Here is a 27,721-nt window from a genome sequence, read left to right as displayed (position 1 = left end):
GTTGACTGTTTCTGAATGCTCCCACTCCCAGAGAGGCATCTTCTCACTCATCCTCCCTTCGCTGCCCGCAGGACAGCGCTGCGTTTAACGAGATTTTGTGAAAATTCGTGAAAACCTCGTGAAAATTCATGCAAATTTTGTGAAAATTTTTGTGAAAATTTTTTAGAAATTTTGTTCAAATTTATGAAAAATTTGTGAAAATTTTTGTGAAAATTTCTAGAAATTTTGTTCAAATTTATGAAAAATTTGTGAAAATTTTTGTGAAAATTTTTAGAAATTTGGTTAAAATTTATGAAAATTTTGTGAATTTTTTTTGTGAAAATTTCTTGGAAATTTATAGAAATTTCGTTAAAATTCATGAAAAATTTGTGAAAATTTTTGTGAAAATTTCTTGAAAATTTATAGAAATTTTATAGAAATTTGGTTAAAATTTATGAAAAATGTGTGAAAATTCATGAACATTTTGAGAAAAGTTATAGAAATTTTGTGAAAATTCATGGAAATATGGTTAAAATTCAGTGTTTGGATGGCGGTTGACTGTTTCTGAATGCTCCCACTCCCAGAGAGGCATCTTCTCACTCATCCTCCCTTCGCTGCCCGCAGGACAGCGCTGCGTTTGATCCGGACTCGTTTGCCCTCGGCTGGAGACGAGCCTCTGCTCCTGCTCGGCTGGGCTTCTCTGCTGCCGTTCCAGGATCTTCTGGAGTTTTCCGAGCTGGCGGGGATCCCGGCAGAGCACCTGATCCAGAGTCTGTTTTACAGGCTGCGAGAATGCGGAGAGTCCAGAGACAACAACCGAGCAGAGGAGAACGCAAAGGTGCTGGAAGGAAAACATACCGACGTGACAACATTTAACCTCACGGCGCCGTCGGACCAGAGAGAAACAAACATCTTTCTTTGAACGTTTCCATAATTATCTCTGCAACCGCATCGTCCTTTCACTTCTTTTAAGTGGATGTCACTAACAAACACATCTCGGAGGGTTATGCAAACATAAAGTCCCAGCAATATTTTGCCAATTTTATATTTTTTATTTTTCCATTTTGAAACTGAATGGCACAGTCTTTTGACTAAAAGTCCTTCACAACGCTGCTAAGCTTTGTTTTATTGTCATCTTCTTTTAAAAAGATGTCTTATTAGTATGTGGGTCGTTGGTACGGACTTCGTCATAAAAGTGTTTTTTTTTGTTGAAAATATATTTTTTTTCACAAATTAATTCTGAAAAAAAATGATATGAAATAAGTATTCAACCTCATTTGGGGTTCATACGGCTACTTGAACAAGGTGCCCTCATATGGGGGGATGGTGCGTTGTATATGACTTCACATGTAACAGTGTTTTCCCGCCTGCAGCACGCCGAGGCGACTCTGACCCGCGTCCTGCAGCAGGTGCACCAGGAGCAGGACAGGTGAGACTCGTTCCCCTCGAGGCGCCGCGCCGGCTCGGCTCCCCGTGACGGGTTTTGCTCGGTGTCTGCAGGATGATGGAGGGCGGACGCGTGGCGCCGGCTTTCCTGAGCAGCCTCGGCGTGCTGAGGTACACGTGCCTCGCCGTGCGACTCGTGCAGCGCTACGAGGCCGCCGCCCTCGCCTACCGGCTGGCGGGGACGCTGGCGGAGATACTGGCCGCCGAGCGGAGGAAAGAGGTAACGAGTCGGTTGATCCTGAGCTGCTTTGGCCTCGTGACCTTTGACTCACGGCGGTCCTCCCTCTCAGTGCTCGCACGACGACTTTGAGACCTCGAGGCAGAAACTCTCGGACGAGCTAAATCGAGCGCAGGACGCGATCAGAGAGTGGAGGGACGGCCTGCTGCTGAAGCCCCTCATGACGGCCTCAAAGTCACTCAGCTACCCAAAGGAAATAGAGGTACAGACAGAATAGAAATACCGTAAAAGTCGAGTTACAAGCCGCTACTACCTTCAGTGGTTGTACTCGCTAGCTCCCCGCTGTAGCCAGCTAGCACTGCTGCTAGCTCCCCGCTGTAGCCAGCTAGCACTGCTGCTAGCTCCCCGCTGTAGCCAGCTAGCAGTGCTGCTAGCTCCCCGCTGTAGCCAGCTAGCACTGCTGCTAGCTCCCCGCTGTAGCCAGCTAGCAGTGCTGCTAGCTCCCCGCTGTAGCCAGCTAGCACTGCTGCTAGCTCCCCGCTGTAGCCAGCTAGCACTGCTGCTAGCTCCCCGCTGTAGCCAGCTCGCACTGCTGCTAGCTCCCCGCTGTAGCCAGCTAGCACTGCTGCTAGCTCCCCGCTGTAGCCAGCTAGCACTGCTGCTAGCTCCCCGCTGTAGCCAGCTAGCACTGCTGCTAGCTCCCCGCTGTAGCCAGCTGGCACTGCTGCTAGCTCCCCGCTGTAGCCAGCTAGCACTGCTGCTCCTGCCCGCGTCCCCGCTGCCCGCGTCAGGCGTCGAGCCGGGGCTGGTCCCGCCACCGACTGTGGCTGTCGGGGAGCTAGAGGGGAGTTTGCAGCAGCACTAGCTGTCTACAATGGGGAGCTAGCAGCAGCGCTAGCCGGCTGCACATTGCTTAACTTCCAGCATGTCGACCTTCATGACGTAATGACTGTGGGCTCAGATGTGGGACGCGCTGCTGAAGGCCGACTGCTCTCTGGAGGACGTTTCCTCCCGTTGGAGGTCGAGTCTGGAACGAGACCTGAAGAAGAGGATCTCTCAGGTCAGCGACCGCGTGTTGATCCGTGTGGAAATGGATATTGTTCCTCTTGTTTTGAGTGACGTCTCAAAGTCTGAACTGGTTTCCTTCCAGGCGAGCGATGAGGACAGAGTCCTGGTCTGCTGCCTGCAGGCGTCCTCTGCAGCGATAAAGAGAAGCCACGACGTCGTGCAGACGTGTTTCAGCGAGCTGCTTCAGTCTGCTATCAAGGCCATCTGCCAGGTATAATGTCGAATAATATAAAACGACACGCAAATTATGTGAATTAAAAAAATTTTTTTTATACCAAAATGTGTATGAATGAGGCTCTGAATGCTACAAACATCTGCATGAACCTTCAGGATATCTGTAGCAATGAAAGAGTAAAGTTTGGTGATGTCAGAGCTGCTGAAGTGAGATTTCTGGATCAGAGACTGAGAACAAACGTCCTTTAAAGAGAAGTTTAGTGGCTTTACACTGATGAAGACTCTACCGCTCAGAGAGGGCAGGAGGGCGACCTGATGAGGAAGATGAAGGACCCCCCTGAAGCCGTGGTGTCGGCCATCTTGGTTGAATCGGCGGCTCGATTCGGAGACGACTCCGTCGCCCAGCTGCTCGACCCTCAGTCCGCCGTGAACCAGCTGCTGTCTAACAGTACTGCTTTTCATTGTTTCATCCATTACTTGCATCATCGGCTCATTTCCCCCCCGATGTGAGCGGCTCTTAGAGGTCACGGGGTCATCGTTGTCGTTGCAGGCGACTGGGCAACGATCCGGCTGGACGGCGCCGCCGGGGAGGTGATCCAGCGCGGTGTGTCCGCCCTGCAGAGTCTGCTGGAGTCTCTGCTGCAGGGACACGTGACCGTGGGACACCTGCAGGCCTGCCTGAAGCACAGGAAGGAGTTCAAGAGACTTCACCAGCAGCGTATGAGCATGAATATATACATACATATATGTACATATATATACACACACACACACACACACACACACATCGTAAGCGGTGAAGTAAACGGTGTGATTGAACGCGTCGTCCACAGACAAGAAGAACACAACGTCTGAGACGGTTCCCGTCGACGCCGACACCGTTTTGGCGCAGAGAGAGAAGGATTTGAACTCTTTCATGCAGCGGAGAGAGCAGATGGAGACGCTGATGAAGATGATGGCGAAGGTCAGGGAAAGCATCACAGGTGAGCGGAGCTGGAGGAACGAGACTCTCTTTGCCAGCTCACATTCTGTGCGTTGGATTTCGTGGCGTCTGGAGGCAAAGGGAGTATGGAGCCGGTATGAAGCTACCCAACTAATTTTGCTAACTTTTTGTAACACCTGTAATACCTCCGCGCCCCACTAGAGGGTCGCGCCCCGACTTGAGCACCACTGGGTTAGAGTGAGGGCTGAAAGGGCTACGAGAGGGAACGGGCTTTTGTTTTCTTCAGTAACCTTCATCTTTCCTCAGTCCCGGAGATGTCTCCTCTGGAGAAGCAGCACGGTGCCGACCTGAAGCCGCTGAGCCTGAACAAGCTGGTGCTGGTTCAGTCCTTCGATGCCGAGGGCCGGCTGGTGAGGACGGGCCCATCGCAGGTCCTGTGGTACAAAACCAGCATGGACGTCCTGAAGATGTCCTGCGAGATGCACAGGCTGCTTCCCAGCAGCCTGGTTCTGTCCCGCTGGGTGTCGGGCGCCGCGTCTCTGGCGTCGGCGCGTCGGACCGGCTCGTCCCCGCTGCCCGTCACGCTGGCGCTGGTCTACGAAACCCTCTGGAAGCCGCTGCTGGCGGACTTCACCCGGCTCGCCGAGGGCTTCGCCAGCGCGAGCGTCACTTTCGGCCAGCTGGACCAGGTTTTGGTGGAGTCCGGCGACGGCGGCGACGGGACGCTGATGAGGAGGGAGCTGATGCTGATGGCCCGACCCGGGGAGAGCTGGCCGGAGCCCCGGCTGGCTCAGATCCAGGAGTACCGGCAGCTGCACCAGGCGGCGGCCGCGGCCGGCGCCATGCTGAAGATCGCTGAGAAAATGAAGCTCTCCGGGAACTTTGCAGAAATCGACTCTCTCACCCAGCTGGTGAGTCCTGTGTTGACTCACGAGGCAAAAGAAAAGCTCGCTGGTCGTCCATGCGTTTGATTCAGCATGAATTTATTGACTGTATTTTATTCGCCGAATCCGTTTGCAGAACTTCTTCCAAAGTCTTTCAAAACTGTGGCAGATTTCGCTATAAAAACGTTATAATTCACTTCTTCATTTACGCATAACCAGTAACATATAGACTGATATTCACACATCTGAACAACATCTCACATTATGCTCTTTTATTTCAACACCAACATTATTCAAACAGCCCTCGTGGCTGCAGAGACGCACCCTGTTTAGTTTGGGGAGGACATTTACAACAATAGCTTGTTTTTCAAAAGGTCAAGATTCACATCAGCAGTTCACCTTTGAGCCACAGGAGGGCGCATGAGTAGAATAAGTTTGGGAAACACTGCTTTAAACACCTTCAACCTCTCGCGTGTGTCACACACATCTGCAGACTACCAGCAGAAGCCCTTGATTTCCTTTTGAAGTAAATGTATAATCTCAGAGTTTTGTCCAACAGGAAGAGGACACCTTTAAGGAGCGGCCCCTCAGGTCCCTGAGCGACGACCTGCTTCGGGCCAAAGGTCGACTCTCCGCCGTCACCAAGCAGCAAACCTTCTGCCTGGAGGAGTTTCTGGAGAGCCACAGTCTGGTCTGCTGGGTCCGAGAGAACCTGAAAGGTGAGCGGAACGAAAAGAAGGTCTCAGGAGAAGATGTTCGGACGCAAAGTTTTTGCCACAAACAAATGTCCAGTGCGCTGTGTCCACAACACTTTAACTTGGCTGAAAACGCACGAGAAGCTGAAGCGACCACGGTCAGAAACTATTGTGCTTCTCATGTTCCCTCAGACAATAAACACATATTTTGGCTTCAACAGAAAGTGTTTAGAAGCTTAATCAGCATTAAAAACACATGCTAGATATCGTATTGTGTTGTTTTAGTGCCACCTATAACTCGAAATACATCGAATTTCTCAGGATCTCAGAGAAAATGTGTTAATTTAACAAAAAAAACAAGTGGAGGAACGACATGTCCCCGTTCAACCTCAAACAATAAACCCATATTTTGGCTCCAACAAACATTAATTCAATAATATATATATATGTTGTGTGTAGTTTGCTCACCTCTGTGCCCCCTTTGACAGATATGAGCGACGTGAAGGTGTACGTGGACTTAGCGTCCATATCTGCCGGAGAGAACGACGTGGAGATCGACCAGGTGGCCTGTTTCCACGACGCGGCGATGGGCTACGGCCCTCTGCTGTACGGCCTGCCGCCTGACGCCGGCTTCAGGGAGTTCATGAGGTGTGCTCAGCCGGTGTGGGACGCCCAGACCCGGGACGAGAAGCTGCCGGACAAGCTGGTACTGACCTCTTTCCGGTGTTGCGGTACCGTGAAGCCCGTTTCCCCCGCGGCGGAGTGATGCCGATGCCTTTCTGTTCCTGCAGAGAGAGTCGACTCGCTTGCTGAGCTGGCTGAAGGCGCTGAAGGAGACCCACGGCTCGGTGGAGCAGTCCTCCCTCTCGCTGGCGTCTTCCATCAACGCCAGTGGAGTCTACCACATCGGCTGGTCGGCCCACAACACGGAGAAGGTGAGTCTTCCATTGAAGGATCGGAACGGCACATTTAAGAGACCTGCGCTCTCCAAACAAAACTGCTTTGAAAAAAAACTGCACTCTTAAAAAAATGCGCCGTAAAAAAAAACTGCTCTTTTAAAAAAAAAGCTCTCAAAAAAATGCTCAAAAAAAAATGTTGAAAAAAAAAATGCGCTCTCAAAAAAAAATTCTTGGAAAAAAAAGCTCTTAAAAAACTGCACTCTCAAAGAAAACTCACAAAAAAAAAATAAATTTTGTCCTAATTTTTTTTTTTTGGTCCAAATTTTTTTTTTTTCCTTTTTCGTTGTTGTTGTTTCAGGAAAAGGGTTTTATACTTTTTCCGCAACAACAACAAAAAAAAGGACCCAAAAAAAATTCGGACCAAAAAAAGAAAAAAAAAAAAAAAATCAAGATTTTTTTTTGTCGACTGCACACAAAAAAAGTCGACAAAAAAAAAAGTCAATGAAAAAAAAAAGGCGATTTTTTTTTTGGTGCGGAAATGGGCTTTCATAGAAAACTGTGCTCTCAAAATAAATATTGCTCTAAAAAAAAAATGCTCAAAAAAACACGACTGCTCTCAACGTGGCCTAGCGGTAAAAACTAATAATAATAAATAAAGAATGTAAAGACAAACAAGCAGCTGAGTCACAGATGGCGGTTCTGGCTGAATAACTTCGTCCGCCTGTGTTCATGCTCTCAGAGATGTCTCCAGAACATGGTGGCGGTCACGGTGAAGCGGGGCTCAGGGGAGAAGCGCTACCGGCTGCACGACCTGCTGGAGCTGCAGAACAAACTCATGCTCATGTCGTCCAAAGGGGAGCACGGCAGAGAGCAAGTCAACAGGTTCACGGAGGTCAGCGGCGTTTTATTGAAGTCTTTACGTGACTCTCTGCACAGTGTGCGGTCCCGTTTATCGTCCTGGAGGCACGTCATTAACCCTTCCTCTCCTGTGCACGCGCTCTCTAGGTTTTTGAAGGCGCCCAGCGACTGGGCGCCATCCTCCTTGAGATGCAGACGTCCGGCAACATGCTCTTCAGGGATTGGCACGCCGAGGTGCGGTGCTGCCCGGAGCAGCAGCAGCAGCAGCAGCAGCAGCAGCAGCAGCAGCAGCAGCCGTGCATCACGGCCACCTTCTCGTCCCTGCAGGGCAGAGAGATGGCGTACGCCGGCGAGGTCACCGAGCAGCTGCAGACACTGGCTCACTCCATGGAGAGCTGCCAGAGGGAATGGCGCTCCTTCATCGGCGAGATGCGCTCCAGCTTCAACCTGCTGAACCACTACACCTCGGAGCAGATGGTGTACTTGTGCCACTGCGTACACAAAGTGTGTCGCTCGCAGGCGTCGGTTCCTCCTCCACAGTTATGGCTGTTGCTTTTCCCCATAAAGCCTCAGTGCACTCTACGTGACATCAGAGTAGCTTACGCTGACGCCGCCAGTCTGACCGAAGGCCACGATGAACACGAAGATGTGGAGTCGGACGATGAAGATCAAGTGGAGTCCGTTCCTTATATGGACTTAAGGCCAGCTTCACCAGGAGAAGAAGAAGAAGAATACATTGAAGAAGAAGACATTGAAGAAGAAGAACAAGAACAAGAAGAAATTGAAGAAGAACTAGAAGAACAAGAAGGAGAATACATTGAAGAACAAGACATTGAAGAGGCTCAAAATTTGATAGAGTTTTCTTCAGAGGAGGAAGATGACGGTGTCATGACATGCGATGAAGAGGACGCAGAGGGCCCGCTCCTCGATGACGACACTCTTGAAGAACTCTGGTGTAAATTCAAGGACAACATGCCGAAGTACCTCAGTGAGTGCTTGGACATCTCGTCGCTGGCCCACTTCCTGTCGCGCCTCTCTGACATGAACCATCGGCATGTGATCAGGAACCTTCCTCCGATCTTCCAGGAGGGGAAGCCCAATCTCGTCCTCTGTCCCGATGCAGAGGTTTTTACCACCGTCCTGTCTTTCTACACGCAGAGTGCCGAGCAGCCTCTGCCGTCTGCTGACGAGGTTCTGGTCTGCAGAGAGGAGACCGCAGAGGAGGAGGTGGAGATCTTCCTCCGCCGAGCGCTTGGCCAAGGGGCCGGACAAAAGGGGCGGAAGATATATTCCCTCGTCAATCCGGGAACGCTGGGATACGACGTCAGCGTGGCCCTGGGGGAGCTCTTCGAGGGCCTTGAGAGAAGCGCCAACCCGCATTATCGCCTGATCATCGTCAGTCCGGTTGAGCAACAGCACAGATATGTGCCCTCTTACTTCAGCAATGACAAAGTCCAGGCCGGCGTGAGTCTGACAGCGGAGACCGCGCGGAAATATCTACATCGCCACTTCACACAACACACATTCCCAGAAAGCCCCGTCGCTCAGGTTTCTCCAGATCGGCTCTCAGTCTGGGCGGTGTCCTCTGTTCGCCCCGCAGTTGGTAAGGATGACCCCGAAAAAGCTTATATAATATGTAAAAAGTGTGTTTTGAATGGCATATTTGACATCTTTTTGTCCATCAATAGGGAAATCCCTCTACGTGGATCGCTTGTTTGAGAAGTTCCAGCAGCGAGCGCCCAGAGCAAATCATATCCGGATCAGACTGATTGAGCCAAGTGTCGACGTAGACTCTTTGATTAAGAGTCTGTCGGAGAAACTGGAGCCCTTCAGAGAGCAGGACCCTGTTCTCCTGCACATTGACACCGCTGCAGTGAGTACGCAGTCTCTGCTGATCGCTTGTTCCGTCGTCATTGATTGTACTTGAGAGTCTTCTCCTTCGCTGTTGTTTCCTGTCAGGTCCGTTCAGGCCTGGAGGAGCTCCTGTTCCACCTGTTGGTTCTGGGCTGTTTGAGCGACAGCCATGGCGTGCTGTGGAGAAGAAATTTTGCTCATTTGATCGCCGTTGAGGTCCTGAGAACACACAAATCCTCCCAAAACCAGCCAAAAGAGGTATCGGTGTCTTTGTCTTATCTGAATGCAATGCCTTAAATTTCCTATAATTTACAAACAATGTTTAAATTATTAAAACAGTTTGTCAGGTTTATGTTTTAAGTAGCTTTGGAAGCTTCAGATGAGGGGGTTCTGGGATTTTTTGAATGTAAAGCAAAATTACAAAAATGTCCCCAGGCAGCCATTGAAGTAATTCATCTACTTGTATAATTTGCTCAAACAGATGAAGCTTGGACTTCTTGACATTCTGCCTACCATCCAGTGTAGACCTCCAAAAGAGGTGAAGGAGCTGTTGGCCAGTAGACGGGTGTCCACTCATGATCCACTCATGGATGAACAGGCGTTCTGCAGTGAGGGGGTTCAAAGACCTTATCAATACTTAAAGCGCTACAGCCGCGGTCTGAATCTGGATCATTTTAACTACCGGGAAAGATCCATAGAGGGGGATCCCATCGATTGTGTCAATGAATTTCTGAGATACTGCGGAATGAAAGATCCGTCTTGGGCTGAGCTGAAGAACTTCTCCTGGTTCCTCAATGTGCAACTGAAAGACTGTGAGAACTCAGTTTTCTGCGATCCGGATTTTCTGGCAGATCAACTGCCTGGTTTCAAGGGCTTCATCGTGAAGTTCATGATTCTAATGGCAAGAGATTTTGCCTCGCCATCTCTGAATACAACTGATGAAAGTCCCACGCTGCACATAGACGACGGCCTGGAGGATGACCTCCTGGCCCGTCTGACAATTCGTAAGCATTGGGAAAACGAGTCTCATCCCTACATTTTCTTTAATGCAGACCGATTCTCAATGTCTTTCCTCGGCTTCAATGTGATAAATCAGGGGCGAAACATACTCAATGCAGTTGACCCTCGAAGCGGCAATGTCCTGATGGAAAACGTGATGTCACAACAGCTTTTTGAGGATTTGGAACGGCAAAGGATCTCTCTCACTGAAGACTTTGATCAGTTGCCACGTCAGGACAAAATCAAGAGAATTTCCTGCGTTGTCGGTGCAAAGAAAGGAATAATGGACAGAACATTTGATCCAGACCCGACGTATGAGCTCACTGCTGACAATGTGATGAAGATGTTGGCCATACACATGAGATTCCGGTGTGGAATCCCAGTCGTCATCATGGGAGAGACGGGCTGTGGGAAAACCAGATTAGTCCGTTTCCTGTGTGCTCTGCAGAGGGAGAAAAAACCAGTAGAGAACATGGTACTAGTCAAGGTACACGGTGGAACTACGGCAGAGATGATTTACAGAAAGGTGAGGGAGGCGGAGATACTTGCCAGAGAGAACCGCAGACTGCACAAGCTGGACACCATCTTGTTCTTTGACGAAGGCAACACCACAGAGGCCATTTTTGCCATCAAGGAAGTCCTGTGTGACCAATCGATGAAAGGGGAACCTCTGAAGGCGGACAGTGGCTTGAAAATCATAGCCGCTTGCAATCCTTACAGGAAACACTCCCTTGAAATGGTGGCACGTTTAGAACGTGCAGGTTTAGGATACCGGGTGAAGGCAAATGAAACAGAAGACCGCCTCGGCAAAGTCCCTCTGCGACAGCTGGTGTACAGGGTTCATCCGCTGCCTCCAAGCATGGCTTCTTTGGTGTGGGACTTTGGTCAGTTGAGTGATTCCACTGAACTTTCCTACATCAGACAGATTGTCCATAAGCAAGTGGTCGACCATCGTTTGCCGGTGATCTGCAAGGACATCATTTCAAATGTGCTGGCAGCCTCCCAGAAATACATGCGGGGTCGGAAAAACGAGTGCAGTTTTGTGAGTCTCAGAGATGTGGAGAGATCTATGAAAGTGCTAGTTTGGTTTTACCAGCACGGCAAGGTCCTTTTCAACAACTGCTCTGGTCTCAGTGAGGCTCATATAGCACTGAAGTGCTTGATTCTTTCAGTTGGAGTCTGCTACTACCCGTCTCTGGTAGATAAAGAAAGGTACCTCTCTGTAGTGTGTCGGTACTTTCCGGACCCTCTCTGCCATTCGACAGCATTGCAAGAAGAGATTTCAACCTGTCAGGACTTCTTCCTTCAGAACATAAAGACAAGGGAGACGATAGCCAAAAACATTGCACTTAAAGAGAATGTGTTTCTCATGGTGGTTTGCATTGAGCTCAGGATCCCACTTTTCCTGGTCGGCAAGCCAGGCAGCTCTAAGTCGCTTGCCAAAACAGTGGTGGCGGATGCCATGCAGGGCCAAAACTCTCATGTTGAACTTTTCAAGAAACTCAAGCAAGTTCACATGGTTTCCTTCCAGTGCAGTCCGCACTCAAGTCCCGAGGGCATCATAGGGACCTTCAAGAACTGTGCCCGTTTCCAGAAGGACAAGAATATGGACGAGTATGTGTCGGTGGTGGTGCTTGATGAGATAGGACTCGCAGAAGATTCTCCTCAGATGCCCCTGAAAACCCTTCATCCGCTCTTGGAGGATGGTTGCATTGACAACGACAAGCCAGATCCACACATGAAAGTCGGCTTTGTTGGCATTTCCAACTGGGCTCTCGACCCAGCAAAGATGAACAGAGGAATCTTTGTGTCGAGATGGGATCCAAGTGAGAATGAACTTGTGGAAACCGCCAAGGGAATTTGTTCATCCTCCAACCAAATTCTCCTGCAAATCAAACACCTGCTGCCACCTTTGGCAAAGGCCTTCTTGGGCATCTGCAAGGAGACCACAAATAATCAGTTCTTTGGTCTCAGGGATTATTACAGCCTCGTCAAAATGCTCTTCGCCGTTGTCAAATCAACACAACATGAGCCAGATGGTGGACAGTTGGTGGAGGCCATCTTGCGTAACTTCAGTGGACAACCAGAGGGTTTTGATCCTGTCGCATTTTTCCAAGAGGTTCTCCAAAACTTAACAGAGATTCCCAGACCAAGCACCTTGCAAATGGTGAAAAAGAATCTTGACCATGACACCGACCAGGTGAGCCGTTACCTTCTTTTGCTGACCACCAACAACGCAGCTCTACATTTCCTTCAGCGGCAAATCTTTGCCAAAGGAGACTATCCTCCGCCTGAAATAGTCTTTGGCTCGGGATTCCCAAAGGACCAGGAATATGCCCAAATCTGCCGCAATGTTAACCGGGTGAAAATGTGCATGGAGACCGGCCGCACTGTCATCCTCCTCAACATGCAAAATCTTTACGAAAGCTTGTACGATGCCTTGAACCAGTACTACGTTTACCTCAGCAAGCAGCAGTACGTTGATCTCGGTCTCGGCTCCCACAGAGTCAAATGTCGTGTCCATGAGAACTTCAGACTGGTGGTAGTGGAGGACCAGAAGAAAGTCTATGAGCACTTCCCCATGCCCCTCATCAACAGGCTGGAAAAACACCGGGTGGACAGGAGCACCGACCTGGAGCCGTGGCAGCACAGGGTTCTCCACAAACTGAAGGAATGGGTGCAGGAATTCTCCGGTGAGGCCTCATCAGATTTCAAGCAATCTGACATTTTTGTTGGCTACCATGGTGACGCCTGTGCCAGCGCTCTCTTGCAAGCTCTAGAAAGGAGAGCGCAAAAAGTCGATGACGCTGCAGTGAGACAACATCAACGGAATGAAAAAGATGACTTGCTGGCAGGAGAAGAGGTCGCTGATAAGGAGGACGATCAGTTGGTCGATGCGATGGACACAGAGGTCGCCGGAAAAGAACAAGGAGTCGAGTCAATGGACAAATGCGATGACGAGAACAAAGGGGTGTCCGAGAGCGAAGAATTGATGGAGACGGAAATTGCGGCAGGGGAAAACGAGGAAGAAGAGATCCTTGATTTAGCTAAATGTCTCTTGTTGAACTGCGCCACCCCTGACGCTGTTCTGAGGCTCAAGTATTCCGATTTGGCAAAGCAAGAGAGGGATAAACTTCAGAGGATGTACTTCCAACAACAGCATCACCATTCCCTCCAAAACTTCCTGGAAGATTGCCTGAACAAGCATCAGGGGTCCAACAAGTTTCTAGAGGTAGGCTACAAACTGCTGCTCCAATTTAGTTTTTGCCATTTGTTTAAAAATGTTGACACGCTGTTGATGCAGTACGTTGTGGTCTTTCCCAGATAACTACTTTCTCCAGCTTGCTAACCAGATCAGATGTCAGGGTGGTGGCTCCTGCTCTCGGACTGCAAACGGAGAGGATCCTCCTCCTCTCGCTCCACCAGTTTGACACCGAGGTCTCCTTCTGCAACAAGATACGGTACGAACCATTCGGATAACAGCAACATTGCTTCTTCTAAATCATATTTGTGTCTTTAAAATCTTTCTCTTCCTCTCCTTTCTGTGTCAGGGGCTTCCTTCAAGATGCCGGTCCCTCTCTTCACGTCCTGATAATCCAGATGGACCTGGAGGAATCCCAGTGCAGTGATGAGCTTATCGCGTCAGCAAAGTAGGGCTCAATGACAAGATCCTGAACAGATTGCAATATATGATTTTGTGCATATTTTTGGGTGTTTCAGATCAGATGTGTTTACGATTTCATCTGCCTCTAGATATTGCACCATGAACTACTTGATGTCACCGGAGGATCACACCTGTTGGGTGATTTTCATTGTGAAGGTTTCTAGGATCCCGAGTAAATCTCAGTACATCGGTTTCCAAGGAGGTGAGTACTACGTGAAATCATATACTAGCGTTAGCACTTCTGTGCTTTGCTCGCTACTTCCATTATCTTCTGTCTCGATCTCCAGATGATGTGGTGGTTCACTTTTCCACTTTAGCCTATTTCTGTTTCCACTGAATCAGTTCAACATTCTGGATTTTATCCTTTAAGCACGTTGTTGTAGACCCTTCTTCTGTCTGCTTCTTGACGTATCACAAGATTAACGGAATAATGTTTTCTTTCGCATCAAAGGAGTCTGGCACTCTGAGCACATTGACGACCTGAGGGATTCAGAGGACATGAGCATGAACCTGTTGGTTTTCTGTGGGACTCTCATCAGCAACCTCATCCACCCTGCAGGTAAGTGACTGTACATCATCTGGGTTTTACAAATGGAAGAGAAAGTGGTTTTACTGTTCTTTCTTTAATAATAGAACATCATGAAGGTGGAGAAACTGCGAGGACAAGTAGAGACTCTCAGGTAGATAGAAGCGTGAGTTTAAAAGTAAATGAATTCCTTCATATGTGTGAGCTTAAAGGTAACTGTGTGTACGTACAGGGAGACACAGCCCACCTCCACAGCCTGGCCTTAATGAGATCGTGTATCCAAAAAGCTGTGGGCTTGCTGAGGGACCCTGAAGGCGTGGCGTCGCGCAGCATGCAGCGGATGCACATCCTCCTGACTCTCCTGAAGGCTGGGCATGCGCCAATAGGAGGTAAATATATATATATATACATCTCATCTAAGAATGATTTTAGTTTGCACATTAATGCTACATTTAGGAGAATGTATCTGCAGGTGTGTGACAAGGTTTGTTGATCAATTCAAATCACTTTCTTTGTCAGTTATGATGTAATTATTTTTGTCCGTACATCAGATGCTGCCGTAGGAGTGAGTACACACTTGTTGCATCGCTCATCTGTTTCTGACCCGTGTCAACTATATACTTTATTAAAGCTCACTTTCAGGAGGTGTTGTTGAGCAGACTGGCCGAGGCTTTAGCACAGCGAGAGGAATATATGGACTGTCCGAAGGATTGGGTGAGCATGGAAGCCAAGAAACGGCAGGCTCTACAGGAGGGCGGCACTCTGAGGTAAAGTCAACGATGAAATGACGATGAAGTGATTTGAATGTCTACTTGGCCACTTCCTGTGCATTCTCTGCGGGTTCGTAGTCGATGATTTGATGAGTGCGGCTCTGCGTTGTGTCTTTAACGGACAGACACACGCTGTGGCGCCGGCTTCAGTCCACCGTGACTCCGGTCCTGGCCAACATGCTGGAAGTCGTGGACCGGTATGGGAATCTGGACCTGCTGCCTAACGAGAGGCTGAGCCGGGGCCTGAAGACGCTGTGGCTGGACATCCTGGCCGACCCGCAGCTTTTAGTTCTACCACCTCTTCAAAACCAAAGGTTTCACGGACAACTTGTTCTGACTCAGTTAGAGATGTTGAGCTTTTTAGCTTCCATTACTCGCCTTCTTTCACACATCTTTTAGTTATTCTTCTTTCTCCGACTCATCGAAAGGCATATTTTGTTCTTTGGTTGTCGTCGTGTCTAGTGACTCGGACCAGGAAGTGCCCGTGACTCACTACTTCCTGTTGGACGGTGAAGAGCAATGTTGTGCCGCTCCGTTCAGCTGGCTCGTCAAAACACATCTGGAAAGCTTGTGGGAAGAATCAGAATTCATGCCAGGTTGGCCTTCATCTTTTTCACACACGATAAACTCATGCAGGGTTCTTTACGGGCATGGAAAAGTCATGGAATTTTAAAATGCTATTTCCAGGCCTGGAAAGTGGGAAAGTCATGGAATTGTGGTTAGAAGTCATAGGAAAGTGTTTTAAAGTCATGGAAAAGTGGTTTAAAGTCATGGGAAAGTGTTTTAAAGTCATGGAAAAGTGGTTTAAAGTCATGGGAAAGTGTTTTAAAGTCATGACAATTTGGTTTAAAGTCATGGAAAAGTGGTTTAAAGTCAATGAAATGTATTGGTGAGAATGTGTCTGGACCCTGTCACGAGCAGATGAAGTACTTTCTGGACTCTGTGTGGTTTTTAAATGCTCTTGTGACTCGTTCCTCAGCAACAACAGAGGACGGCTTGGGGAGGATCCTCCGGTTCGTGAGCGCGTTCTCCGGCAGCCGGCTGGGCGGCCGCTTCCAGAAGCTCTCCGACGAGGAGCGTCAGGAGTACGGAGCGCTCTACCTGCGAGACTTCCTGCTGCTGTCTCTGCAGATCCGGTCAGCTGAGGAGCTGAAGGTACGGGCGCCTTCCAGCCTCTTCAGGTGAAGCGCACTGCTCGGCGGGCAGAAGGTAATGGACTTTTTCCCAACAGGTGTTCTCCAGGGCCGTGTTGGGCTGCGTGGCCGAGCTCCAGACCTCTGTGGGCGTTGCCGCCGCCGAGCTCTCGCCCGCGTGGATAACGGCCGCCGCCAAACACTTCGCCCCGAGGCTGGACTCCCTCCTCCACCTGTTCCAGCTGCAGCCCCGGCTGGCCGCCGCCGTCGCTCAGCAGGAACACGAGGCGGAGCCCCGAGAAATGGTGAGAGTCATTTGGATGTTTTTTTTGGGCCGTTGTCCATCTGTCCGGTAAATATTCTCTTGAACACAATATCGTAGGAATGCAGGCGGGAATAACGGCTTCAAATGTGGCACAGATTAGATTTTCACTGTGACCTCACACAGACACGTCTTTTGGGCCATAATTCAATAATTTGTTTTTCAATTTTGACAATTTAAATTCAATGTTTAATATGCTATAAAGATGAAGTGATGACATTTTGCATCCATCCTTGACTTCCTTTAGTTGTTGAAACCAACAGAGTTCATAGGGGCATGGAAAACCTGGAAACGTCATGGGATTTAAAAACGGCTGTTTCCAGGCCTGGAAGGTCCTTGAAAAAGATTTTACTTAATGTTTGGTCATGGAAATTGAGTTTTAAAGTCATGGAAAAGTCATGGAAATCTGGTTAAAGTCATGGAAATCCATTGGTCACAATGTGAATGAACCCTGTAATATGCTATAAAGATGAAGTGATGACATTATTTTGCACAGACATAGATGAACACTTTTGCGTTTCCTCGCGTGTCATCAACTCCTTCACCCTGAGCTAACATGCTAAACGTTAGCCTATACTCCTTGACCTCCTGTAAGTTGAACCCTAACACAGTGTGTGCCGTCAGGTGGAGGACGTCGGTGCTCTCGGTGTCTGCGTTGAGCGCACCAAGCTGCTGAGCGTGACGTCGCTGCAGGCGTGCGAGTCCTTCGCGAGCCGGGTGGTGGCTCTGCAGCCGTGTCTGGACCGAGTGTCCGCTCACAAGTACAGAGCCCTGTGCGGCCCCGGCTGCCTGCAGCGCCTGGACTCCATCCGGTGAGTCCTCGTTGTGTGCAGCCGCGGTAAACTACAGGTTGTTTTGTGCTTTTAAAGAGTGTATTCATAACCCCGGCAACCCCGACAGGTCGCTGTGGGACGGGATGCTGGTGGTTGCATCGTTCATCCAGCACGTCGTTGTCAGAGTGAATCAGAACGACTCGCGGTTGGGGGAACTGGCTCTGAAGCACTGCGACCTTCACCTGAACGTAAGGAAACATGTTTTAGGGTTTTTCATCTGGAGACAGAGAGGGGTTTCCCTCCAGGACACGATGGCGCTGAGGTCTCGTCTCGGGGACGATAACGACGCCACTGTTGAAAGGTTTTGGTCGTTGTTTGCATTCAGACGGAGGAAACAAAACTAGCTTTCAGATACGTGATTCCTCTCTTCCACTACCAGCTGATGCAGGACTCGCCTGATGTGAGGAGTATGGACACGCTGCAGAAGCTGATCCGGATCCTCAATTCTTTCTACGATGAGTGTATCAGCGAGGATCTGAGGTCAGGACCTGGTTCCTTTCAATACAGTATCAATAACAACAATAACACATCACTGGAACCTCTCATGTTCTTATCTCACAGTGCAATAACGAATGACCTTTTGCCCCGTGAAGGTCAGGCCTCTCCTGCCCGGTTTGCCTGTTGGAGCTGTCGCAGCCGGCCGTCCTTCCCTGCCGGCACGTCGTTTGCCTGCCGTGTCTCCAGCGCTGCGTCCAGCAGCACAGGCACTGTCCTCAGTGCAGGGCGGACCTGCCGCCCGGCTTCACGCCGGCCGTCTGTCCCGCCGCCATGTGAGTGGAGGCAAAAAGTAGCTGAGGCTTGGCCCTTCAGCTTTTTACAAGTGACTTTTCCTCCTCCGTTGTCCAGGGCGGCGCTCCGGCAGCAAGTGGCCATCAGAGACTGCTGCAACTCCTTCTTCCTGGAGCTGGTGTCCAGGTTCTGTCTCTCCGAGGGACAGAAGCCCGGAGACGGAGTGGTGGAGCTGCTCTTCTCCCTTCTGGTGTCCGCGAACGGTGAGTGGGGGAAGCAAGTGCACGATGATAACGACACGATTGGTGACGATAACAACACGATTGGTGATGGTGTTGTCGTTGTGCGATGCAGGAGACGTGTACCGGACCAGAGAGCTCACTCCCTTCCTGGAGTGTGTGGACAACAGTCCGGTGGTGAGATCCGTGTTGCCGAAACTGCTGCTACAGCACAGGTGAGGACCGGAGTCAGACAGAGAAGAAACATCCGCCTGCTTCATGGGGGACTTTTTAGTTCTTCAACACAGTCAAAGTCTCTCGACTCTTTCACCAAAACACTTTCATATGTATTCTCTGTGATCCTCTAATGATCTCTTCTACGTATTGGAAGAACAGTAAAGTAAATGTTGGTGTGTATCAGTTTCGATCAGGTGAAGACTCACATTCAGACCTACCTGAGGAACCTGGAGGAGAATCTTCTGACCAGAGAAGACCGGACTGAACTCTACCTGCTGTTTGTCAACTGCTTCCAGGTAAAAGTCCACTCGTCCTTCATCTCTAAAGTGATGAGGATCTTCTGGATTCTCTGCAAAAAAAACATGTATTTTATTCTTACTCGGATGCTTTCTCTCGCCGTTGATGCAGTTTGTTGTTTTGTCCCCAGGATTCTCTGTTGTGCTCGGACGCCAGAGAAGAGGATCAGAGCGGCGAGCGGCAGAGACGAGAGGAGTCGGCGTTCCTGAGCGCCGTCGCCAACAGACGGACTCTGGACCGCCAAGAGGACCCGACAGAGTTCCTGCTCAACGTCGCCAGACTCAGAGTGTGTCTGAGCGCCGCCGCCCGGCTGCTGCAGGAGGCCGCGGCTCGAGGTGGGACGCTTTCGTTTTGACGATGTTTTAGAACACCGACCTTTTTGTAGGCTGTTAGCCTTAATGGAGCCATTGGGACCATTGGGGCCATTGGGACCATTGGGTCCATTGGGACCATTGGGTCCATTGGGACCATTGGGACCATTGGGTCCATTGAGTCCATTGGGTCCATTGGGGCCATTGGGACCATTGGGTCCATTGGGTCCATTGGGACCATTGGGACCATTGGGTCCATTGAGTCCATACGGGCCCCATTGGGCCCTATTGGAGCCGTTGGGTCTATTCATACTAAAAGTGACATGTTGATGCATTATGCCGGGATTTGTAAACGCCGCCAGGTGTTTTGTAGACGGGATATTAAAGCGTTGCATGTTTTCCTGATGCGATTCAGGCAGACCTGCGGGCGTGGAGGCGCAGTTCCTGCAGCAGGTGAAGGCAGCGTGTGAGGGCGGCGCTAACGACTGGCACCGGGTTTACCTGCTGCGAGCCCTGCTCCGGCTCTCAGGCGTGGACTGCATCCTGTCGCTGATGAACAGCCCGCCCTGGAGGTGGGCGTTCCCTCCAGAGCTGCTCCGGCTGCAGGTAAACACCGCTCTGGGCTTAAAATAAGATCCATGAGCGAGAGCTGAAGAGGACCTTTGATCTGAATCACTAAAATATAATATATTTTGCACACAGAGGCTGATTCCAACCAACATGGACCAGTTCCTCTGCTGCGGTATGCCGTACAGAGCCATGAGGGACGCCGTGGGCCACGTTCTGCTGGAGGACAGATCGGACTCCTTCAAGACTCAAATACAGGTCGGAGAGGCTGAAAAGTGTTCAGTTCATTTAGTCTATGAGCAGCGAGCTTCAGAGGAAAGACGAGTGACGCTTTCATGCCTCCTAGCGGCCACTAGAGGGCAGAACGGCCTCTTGTTTTAGCATTTATAAGCACTAAACAAACTGTTTTATTACATTTTATTAAAAGTTGCCTATAGATGCTGAACGTGTGTTCTTCCCTTTGTAAATGAGCTGCCAAAGAACGTCTTCCTGTCCGTCTGTGATCTCTCCATTGGCGTCTTGAGGGTTTTCTGTCCTCACTCCGTCCCTTGTTGTGTCTTCTTTGTAGAAGCTGGGCCGGTCTCGGATCAGTCTGCTGGCGCTGGCTTTGTTTAGACAGGTCACCTGCCGCTACAAATCCCCCAACGCCGCCATGCTTCCCCCCCCGCAGGTCAGTGCAGGGTTCTTACGGTCATGAAAAACCTGGAAAAGTCCTGTAAATGTGTTATATTCATGTGTTCATGACGTTCATTTACGCAGAGTTTGAAATAATAAATATGCTTTTAAAACTATTGTCTCTCATTCATTTGTGTCATGTGGTTAAAAGTCATGGAAATCTATCGGTCAGAATGTGTATGAACCCTGAAGTGGCTCTCCATGATCTCACAGGCGCTGGCGAAGCTGGAGAAGCTCCTGGAGAACGTCCAGCCGGTGGAGTTCAGGGAGTTCTGCGCGGCGCTTCTGTCCAATTGGATCGGAGGGCTGCACTCGGGCCTCCGCGTCGACGCGCATCTCTCTGCTCCGAGACAAATCCTCCTGGAGCTGCTGGTCCACCTGGACTCCGTGGTCCTCAGTGGAAACCCTCTGCTGGTTCCCCTCCATCAGATCGCCTCCCAGCCCCAGAATGTCACGGTAGGACGCCTCTCACTCAAAAGGAAGAGATATATATATGAAGCATAGACTTCTATACAACCAGAGGAGTCGCCCCCTGGTGGTCAGGAGAGAGAATGCAGCTCTAACACATGAAGCATAGACTTCTATACAACCAGAGGAGTCCACACAGAAGGGCCGTGCAAAGGTCATTCTTATTGATTATAAAATACCTTACTCCATGAATGTCGAGCATTAACTCATTTTTCCCTCCCAGAACTTCTTTCTGCCGACCATGCCCGATGACCACATGAATGAAGTCAAACAGTGGTTGAATAACGCAAACAGGGCAAATGTGTTCTGTAAGTATTTTACATTATAAAGAATTCTATCATAACTTCTCTGTGAATTGTTATAACATAACGTGTTTTACATCTTTACAGACTGCACTAACGGACACCCGTTCGTTGTGACCGAGGTATGAGCTGCTTTCCTTCTTTACAGGGTTTTATCAGGGGAAAATAAATAAATATATAAAACATTTAATGCTCCTGTTTGGGCCCACAGTGCGGCAGACCGATGGTTAGAGCCATATGTCATGAGTGTGGCGCCCAAGTTGGTGGGGACAATCACAACCCGGTATCAGGATTTACACAAGCGCGAAGGTATGAATCTCTTCAGTCATCCAGCTTTGGGGCAGCATTTTCACTCAAATATTGAGTTTTTGTTCCTCCTCCTCGTTCGTATAAAGTGTCGGGGATCAAACTCGGACCGGACACGTGTTAGGAGACGCGGACCAGCGGTCCGAAGCCCCAGAGAGGCAGATGTCGTACGCCAAGTCCTGCATCCTGCGGCTGCTCATGCACCTCGCCATGCTCCAAGGCGCCGCGAGAGACCACAGGGTGAGACTTACACTCATTACATTACATTTAGCCAGAAGAAGAAGCTAGAAACTACAACCTAGAACCTAGAACTTTGGACTTGCTGGTGGATTTACTGATGACGCCTTTCGCACAGAGGGTCACGGGCACGTGGTGAGTGAAATGCTGGTTGTGTTACTGTCAGTATTTTAGATCAGACGGCACTGAAATCCATGGGGCCGCCACTACATTTAGCTGACGCTTTTATCCAAAGCGACTTACAAGAAGTGTATTCAACCATTAGAACAAACCCAGAACAATAAGAATCCGTAAAGTACAATTTCTTCAAGAAAGTTAAACTACAAAGTGCTATAAGTACTGTCAAAGTTGGGTGGCAAGCTAGCAGTAGTGCTAGCTGGCTACAGCAGGGAGCTAGCAGCAGTGCTAGCTGGCTACAGATGGGAGCTAGTGGGGACTTATAGCGGCTTATAACCCGACTTCTACAGGTAAGTTCCATTCAAGTGCTACTTTCTTTATTCAAGGTATAGTCGGGAAAAGATGTGTTTTTAGTTTTGGGGTGGAAGATGTTGAGACTTCCTGATGTCACTTAGTGTTTAGCTCAAGAAGCCGAGCTGAAACACTGGCGTTGTGTACATTTATCCTCCTGTGGTGTGTGTTATTCTTGTAGGGAGTTGGTAACATGATCCACCCCAGGCCTCATGACGTCCTCGCCTTCCTGTGGAGACACCTGGAGGCGGACCTGCGCGTGCTGGGCAAGGCGCTGGACCAGAACATGGACAACACCGCGGTCACCGTTCACTTGATCCTCAGTACATGTGCAGAAACCCCAGGTGATTCACACTCGCCCGACCATGATTTACTAGCGGCCTGCTGTTAATGTTCACGGCGAGAGAGAGAGAGAGAGAGAGAGAGAGAGAGAGAGAGAGAGAGAGAGAGAGAGAGAGAGAGAGAGAGAGAGAGAGAGAGAGAGAGAGAGAGAGAGAGAGAGAGAGAGAGAGAGAGAGAGTGAAAAGCGTAACTCTGCTGAATGTTCATGAAAGGTTCCCGCGGAGCGAGACCGGATCTGTCCTCCAAACAAGGACGGCAGCTTTGGGAGAAGCTCGTCTGTGATTCTGCCGTCAACCCGGTGCTCCAGGTGAGGAACACGATGTGTTTACACAGCGACTCACTGTTTGTTGGTGCCTCTGCCCTGTTAATACAAAATAGGGCTCGGTCTACGTCGCTGTGACATTTAGCCGGTTAGCTGCTTTTAAATTAACGTTCGTGACCCTTTCAATTAGCGTGTTGCTAATTGCTAGCCTGCTGACTATTGTTGTGATTATAGCTGGGTAAAAGTGCTTCAAATGTACTTTTATAGTTACCTATGAAGTGTAAAGCTTTATATACATTTGTGACTTTGAGTATATACATGCAGGGCTGTTATATGTGTTTGCTAGCGATTAGCCTTAGTGCTTGAGTTGGTCACCTGGCTCCAGATCAGCTAACAACTCAAAGTAATTGCAAAACCTGAGTAGAGGGCTGTCACTACGCTTATGTAAAACACATTATGTGGAATAAAAATACTTAATTTGGACCTGAATCCACCAAAACGCTGCTAAATACACACAGTGCACTGTGTGTTTTGTGCGATGAGCTGACAGCTTGCTTCTCCTGGTTGCAGAGTCTGCAGAAGCGTCTGACTGAAGCTCAGGACGGAATCGGCGGTGACGACGGACTCGCCGGAAGTCCCTTGATGACCCTCCTGTTCGGGGACCCGGCGGCCATGTTGTCTCTGCCCTCCGACTGCCCGACCCACCGCTCCTCCTTCTGGACTCTGCAGGAGTCCATGACGGTGGAGCGCTTCACGCAGCTGGTGGGAGAAGCCGAGGAGCCGCTACCGCTGCTGAGCCTGTTCCTGCAGAAGGTACGCAGGTCCTGTTACCTGGACCGGTGCAGGACAGCTCAGCACCTGTCTAAAACTACTGTGCTTCCACACACACACCTGTTCACATCACCTGGCACTTCCCTATAGGCCCTTTGGAAGTGTGCCACCCTGTGTTCAAATGAAGGAACTACATGTCACCGTTCACCCAGTGTTTCCTTCAGACAATAATCCCATATTTTGGCTCCAACAGAAAGTGTTTAGAAGCTTAATCTGCATCAAAAACACATGCTAGATATCGTATTGTGTTGTTTTAGTGCCACCTATAACTCAAAATACATCAGATTGTCAGGACCTCAGAGAAAATGTGTTAATTTAACAAAGAAAAACACCAAATAGAAGAAATTTGTTGGAAATTAGATGAAATTTGAAATGTTAAAAACTTTGTTTTACAACTAAAAAAAAAAAAAAACACATGAAAAAGGTTTAAATCAAAGCATCCTGGAAAATGTTTAACTTCTATATTTTACATTTATTGATGAACTCAAGCGTTTTTTCAGGTGTTTTTGTGGCTCTCAGCTGCAGCTTCGTTCTCAGTGAATATTTAATCACCTCAGAGTGTGTTATTATCATCATAATGACACACCTGTGCTATTGTTTGATGCGCTGACTCCTCCCACAGGTCCACTGTGTGCGGCGGCTGCATCTCCTCCCTGAGCTGGCGGCGCTGCAGTCCGACCTGCTGAGGACGCTTCCTCTGGCCTCGCGCTCCGCAGACCAGACTGTTGCACAGATGTTACGCAGGATCCCAGCGGGTACGTCGACGTTTTGATTCACCACCACAACAACAACAACAACAACAACAACAATCACACATGCTGAGCTTCCTCGTTCTCACCTCCAGGGTTCCAGAAGAAGAGGCTGCAGGCCAGAGTGCAGACGTTCATGGAGGTGTGGCGCTGCCTCCGAGCCGAGGTGGCCAACAGCTGTAAGCCTCCCATGTGTGGATGTTGTAAACGTATCGTATATTTATTTAATCATTTTGTTGATTGTTTGTTGTTGTGCTCACAGCAGCGGACCCGGGTTTGGACGTGAACCTGACGGACGAGAGCTCTGCAGAGTTTCTGACTCCGAGCCGACACGGGCCGGGGGCGTGTCTCCAGACGCTGGTGGACTTCCTGTCAGAGACCCACAACAGCCTGGTGAGGGCGAGCCGCCAGGAGGACAGGTCAGTGCTTCTTCTTCTTCTTCTTCTTCTTCTCAAAACAATTTAATGCATAGTGAGACACGTCGGTCTGTGTCAGTGCTCGTAAAAGATCCGTGAAGCGTGTTTAACCCAGCGGCCATGTTTAACCCGGCGGCCATGTTTTCCCCTGCAGTGAGTACAGTGTTCCTCTGGAGAGCGTATCAGAAACCCAGCTGGCTCTGTGCAGCCCGGAGAGAGAGCTGCTGCCTCTGGTTCTCTGCCACTGCCACTACACCTTGAGGCAAGGCGGCAAGACGGACAGAACCTACGACCTGCCGGGGATCCAAACCCAGCTGGCCCGCCGCTTCCTGGCCGGGAAACCTCTCATCCAGGCGGTAAAACCAAAGAACCTGAACCCATCCCACAGCGGCAGTCTGGAGAAGCCAACCCGTCTGTAACCAGCTCTCCTCTCTCCTCACCTCCTCTCCTCTCCTCTCCTCTCCTCTTTTCTCCTCTCCTCTCCTCTCTCTCCTCTCCTCTCTCTCCTCCAGGACTCCTCCAGGTTCCTGAACCGGCAGCTGCAGGACTTCTCTGTGGTTCTCGGCGAGGTCCGGGACAAGATCCACCAGGTGAGACCGTTCACTACCCGGTTCTCCATCTGCAACACGTCTCTGAGACGCACCGTCGGGTTGTGTTCTCCATGTTCTCCTCCATGTCCTCCTCCATGTCCTCCTCCATGTTCTCCTCCATGTTCTCCTCCATGTCCTCCTCCATGTTCTCCTCTATGTTCTCCTCTATGTTCTCCTCTATGTTCTCCTCCATGTTCTCCTCTATGTCCTCCTCCATGTCCTCCTCCATGTCCTCCTCCATGTTCTCCTCTATGTTCTCCTCTATGTTTCCTCCATGTTCTAAACTCTTTCCCTCCCCGGCCGTCCCTACAGGAGCCGCTGAAGGGCTCGGCGAGCAGTGCCATGAGAACGGTTCTGCGTTCCTACACCGACGTCTGTGACGCTCTGTTCGTGCTGGAGATCGGCCTCCGCCTCCTCGGCAAGGCGGGCGGGGATCCGCGAGCCGGCCTGCTGCCGTACCTCTCCGACGCGCTGCAGCTGCAGCAGCAGATCACCGGCGCCGTGGCCAAGGTAGGCTCCTCCCACTCCTGGAAGAGGTAGACTCCTCCCACATCTGGTAGAGGTAGACTCCTCCCACACCAGGCCGTACGTTCGACACCCCTGCTCTGAACCCACGGTTTGCTTCTTCAGGGTCTCGGAGAGAGCAGACTGCAGCACAGCGTCTCCACCTGGCAGCTCCTGACCTCCTGGAAATCTGAGCTGATGCTGAACATAAAGCAGGTAAGTGTGTGTGTGTGTGTGTGTGTGTGTGTGTGTGTGTGTGTGTGTGTGTGTGTGATGCATGAAGATGTGAAATAGATAAATAAAAGCTGATTTATCAACATTTTGTGTGGAAAATTTAAATATTTTAACTACACATGTGCAGCATGAGAAGAGCATTAGAAATTCCCAAAAGAGTTTTATTTCCACAATTCAGACATTAATATCGAAGGCCGTCCCGCCACAAAAAGAAAATCATAATTATGGCAACAAAAAAGTTGACAAAGAAAGTCATAATTATGACACAAAAAAATCATAATGACAAAAAAAGTCATGACCAAAAAAAAAGTATGACTGAAAAAAATAATAGTGCCGGCGCTGCAGTCGGTGCTCCAGGAACGGATCCACACTGAACTCAACGTTCTTGTCTCAGGACCCGTTTCCCAAGCTGCCCTCCGGCTTCAGGCTGAAGCTGTCGGAGGAGGCGAGAGGAGAGCTGAAGACCTTCCTCTCCGTCACCGACGTGAACGCCTTCTGCTCCGAGCTGCACGAGGTCCTGATGCTGAAGCTGAGCCACGCACAGGAGGAGCAGTACAGCCCCCAGTGGGAGTAAGACACACACACAGAGACACACACACACATACAGATACAGAGACACACACACACACAAGCCATTTGCACGGCAAAACACAACCAGCTCACCATTTGTGAGAAGTCGTTCTCCAAATGGTGAAACCATCGTGTACATCTGTCCCCCGGCTCACCCAGAGGTGTGTCAGACATGAGTGAGTGTGTGTGTGTGTGTGTGTGTGTGTGTGTGTGTGTGTGTGTGTGTGTGTGTGTGTGTGTGAGATAAGTGGTGAAACCATTGTGTAGCTGTGTCCCCTAGTTCCTGGTGTCAGACACGAGTGTGTGTGTGTGAGCTCATGGATGTGAGCCGTGTTGTCGGGTCAGAGGTCACCACGCCGGTCTAAAGGAATCCATCGGCTCGAGACGCTTTAATCAGAGTAAAGTGTGGAGGTCTCACCCGGAGAGGAGGAGGGGGCTCCCCTGGGATTTAGAGCCTTTTTCTGACTTCCAGGCCCGGAGCGTGACCCCTGCAGGCCACCATCTGTCAGCCACAGGTCACTTCTCCTGAGGCGGCAGCTGGACGGGGGGGTGCATCGACATGCCTGTGGTGTAATCAATGGATGCTAACGGTTGTTTTTCTCTCCCCCGGCTCGTCTCCAGCATCAAGTCCACCTTAGAGGTCCAACTGGAGCAGAAGAAGCGACCGGAGCTGCAGGGGCTAGAGTCTTTCCCCGAGGACATCACCCTGGGACATGCGGCCGACGTGTGGATGGCTGCCGTCGAGTTTAAAAGGAGATAAATTATTTCTACGGGTTCATTTCTGCTATTGAAGTCGATCGCTTAAATAATGTACGAGGGGTTAGCAAACGCACATTTTCTTTTCATGTGTTTTGTCATTTTTACTTTGTTGTAATACTCATGATATGTTGACTGTAAATCATTCCTTTTATAATAAGGCATGCTTTGAATACATCTTTCTGGATATTCACTCTGAACGTGACAGATGTGGTGCAAATGAATGCATGTGAAGCTATTCCTAATGTTACATGTGGACTATGTTCATTAGGAGTCTGGGAACAATCAATAAAATCACTGTAAATAAATCTGAGTGTTTTTATTTCCCAACACACACAAAAATGTGATTTTTTTTTTTGCCCTCACGCCTCCCTTTGCAAAGCCAACCAAACCGTTGTTCGAGCCACGCCCCCTTCGGAATTCTCAC

At 49.7% G+C, this 27,721-nt stretch overlaps 1 protein-coding gene across 1 annotated transcript in view; it reads left to right on the top strand.

The window, feature by feature from the left end:
• The window catches only part of rnf213b (ring finger protein 213b), a 31,317-nt gene extending 3,749 nt beyond the window's left edge, over positions 1 to 27,568 (top strand). The window contains exons 9-66 of the mRNA XM_068599309.1: positions 604 to 817; positions 1,353 to 1,408; positions 1,480 to 1,645; positions 1,716 to 1,865; positions 2,565 to 2,663; positions 2,754 to 2,882; positions 3,140 to 3,293; positions 3,396 to 3,563; positions 3,679 to 3,828; positions 4,095 to 4,699; positions 5,232 to 5,391; positions 5,856 to 6,073; positions 6,159 to 6,302; positions 7,006 to 7,158; positions 7,272 to 7,814; positions 7,941 to 8,727; positions 8,813 to 8,997; positions 9,084 to 9,236; positions 9,460 to 13,209; positions 13,302 to 13,438; positions 13,529 to 13,627; positions 13,731 to 13,843; positions 14,093 to 14,200; positions 14,275 to 14,321; positions 14,400 to 14,556; positions 14,799 to 14,934; positions 15,063 to 15,251; positions 15,400 to 15,533; positions 15,917 to 16,092; positions 16,169 to 16,375; positions 17,017 to 17,204; positions 17,293 to 17,413; positions 17,605 to 17,705; positions 17,819 to 17,995; positions 18,072 to 18,217; positions 18,309 to 18,408; positions 18,594 to 18,705; positions 18,837 to 19,041; positions 19,433 to 19,623; positions 19,720 to 19,842; positions 20,153 to 20,254; positions 20,473 to 20,715; positions 20,951 to 21,035; positions 21,117 to 21,151; positions 21,241 to 21,338; positions 21,425 to 21,575; positions 22,222 to 22,384; positions 22,595 to 22,689; positions 23,215 to 23,457; positions 24,098 to 24,230; positions 24,320 to 24,403; positions 24,487 to 24,643; positions 24,795 to 24,996; positions 25,153 to 25,230; positions 25,543 to 25,740; positions 25,861 to 25,950; positions 26,363 to 26,538; positions 27,160 to 27,568. Of these exons, the coding sequence (XP_068455410.1) occupies positions 604 to 817; positions 1,353 to 1,408; positions 1,480 to 1,645; positions 1,716 to 1,865; positions 2,565 to 2,663; positions 2,754 to 2,882; positions 3,140 to 3,293; positions 3,396 to 3,563; positions 3,679 to 3,828; positions 4,095 to 4,699; positions 5,232 to 5,391; positions 5,856 to 6,073; positions 6,159 to 6,302; positions 7,006 to 7,158; positions 7,272 to 7,814; positions 7,941 to 8,727; positions 8,813 to 8,997; positions 9,084 to 9,236; positions 9,460 to 13,209; positions 13,302 to 13,438; positions 13,529 to 13,627; positions 13,731 to 13,843; positions 14,093 to 14,200; positions 14,275 to 14,321; positions 14,400 to 14,556; positions 14,799 to 14,934; positions 15,063 to 15,251; positions 15,400 to 15,533; positions 15,917 to 16,092; positions 16,169 to 16,375; positions 17,017 to 17,204; positions 17,293 to 17,413; positions 17,605 to 17,705; positions 17,819 to 17,995; positions 18,072 to 18,217; positions 18,309 to 18,408; positions 18,594 to 18,705; positions 18,837 to 19,041; positions 19,433 to 19,623; positions 19,720 to 19,842; positions 20,153 to 20,254; positions 20,473 to 20,715; positions 20,951 to 21,035; positions 21,117 to 21,151; positions 21,241 to 21,338; positions 21,425 to 21,575; positions 22,222 to 22,384; positions 22,595 to 22,689; positions 23,215 to 23,457; positions 24,098 to 24,230; positions 24,320 to 24,403; positions 24,487 to 24,643; positions 24,795 to 24,996; positions 25,153 to 25,230; positions 25,543 to 25,740; positions 25,861 to 25,950; positions 26,363 to 26,538; positions 27,160 to 27,298 (13,423 nt within the window). The 3' untranslated portion in view covers positions 27,299 to 27,568. The remainder of the gene's footprint in view (positions 1 to 603; positions 818 to 1,352; positions 1,409 to 1,479; positions 1,646 to 1,715; positions 1,866 to 2,564; positions 2,664 to 2,753; positions 2,883 to 3,139; positions 3,294 to 3,395; positions 3,564 to 3,678; positions 3,829 to 4,094; positions 4,700 to 5,231; positions 5,392 to 5,855; positions 6,074 to 6,158; positions 6,303 to 7,005; positions 7,159 to 7,271; positions 7,815 to 7,940; positions 8,728 to 8,812; positions 8,998 to 9,083; positions 9,237 to 9,459; positions 13,210 to 13,301; positions 13,439 to 13,528; positions 13,628 to 13,730; positions 13,844 to 14,092; positions 14,201 to 14,274; positions 14,322 to 14,399; positions 14,557 to 14,798; positions 14,935 to 15,062; positions 15,252 to 15,399; positions 15,534 to 15,916; positions 16,093 to 16,168; positions 16,376 to 17,016; positions 17,205 to 17,292; positions 17,414 to 17,604; positions 17,706 to 17,818; positions 17,996 to 18,071; positions 18,218 to 18,308; positions 18,409 to 18,593; positions 18,706 to 18,836; positions 19,042 to 19,432; positions 19,624 to 19,719; positions 19,843 to 20,152; positions 20,255 to 20,472; positions 20,716 to 20,950; positions 21,036 to 21,116; positions 21,152 to 21,240; positions 21,339 to 21,424; positions 21,576 to 22,221; positions 22,385 to 22,594; positions 22,690 to 23,214; positions 23,458 to 24,097; positions 24,231 to 24,319; positions 24,404 to 24,486; positions 24,644 to 24,794; positions 24,997 to 25,152; positions 25,231 to 25,542; positions 25,741 to 25,860; positions 25,951 to 26,362; positions 26,539 to 27,159) is intronic.
• Positions 27,569 to 27,721: the final 153 nt, after the last annotated feature.

The sequence above is a fragment of the Clinocottus analis genome, unplaced genomic scaffold (genome assembly GCF_023055335.1).
Source record: "Clinocottus analis isolate CAN_PGR_092001 unplaced genomic scaffold, fCliAna1.0.p SCAF_44, whole genome shotgun sequence".
Lineage (NCBI taxonomy): Eukaryota > Metazoa > Chordata > Actinopteri > Perciformes > Cottidae > Clinocottus > Clinocottus analis.
This window is presented reverse-complemented; position numbering and strand designations above follow the sequence as displayed.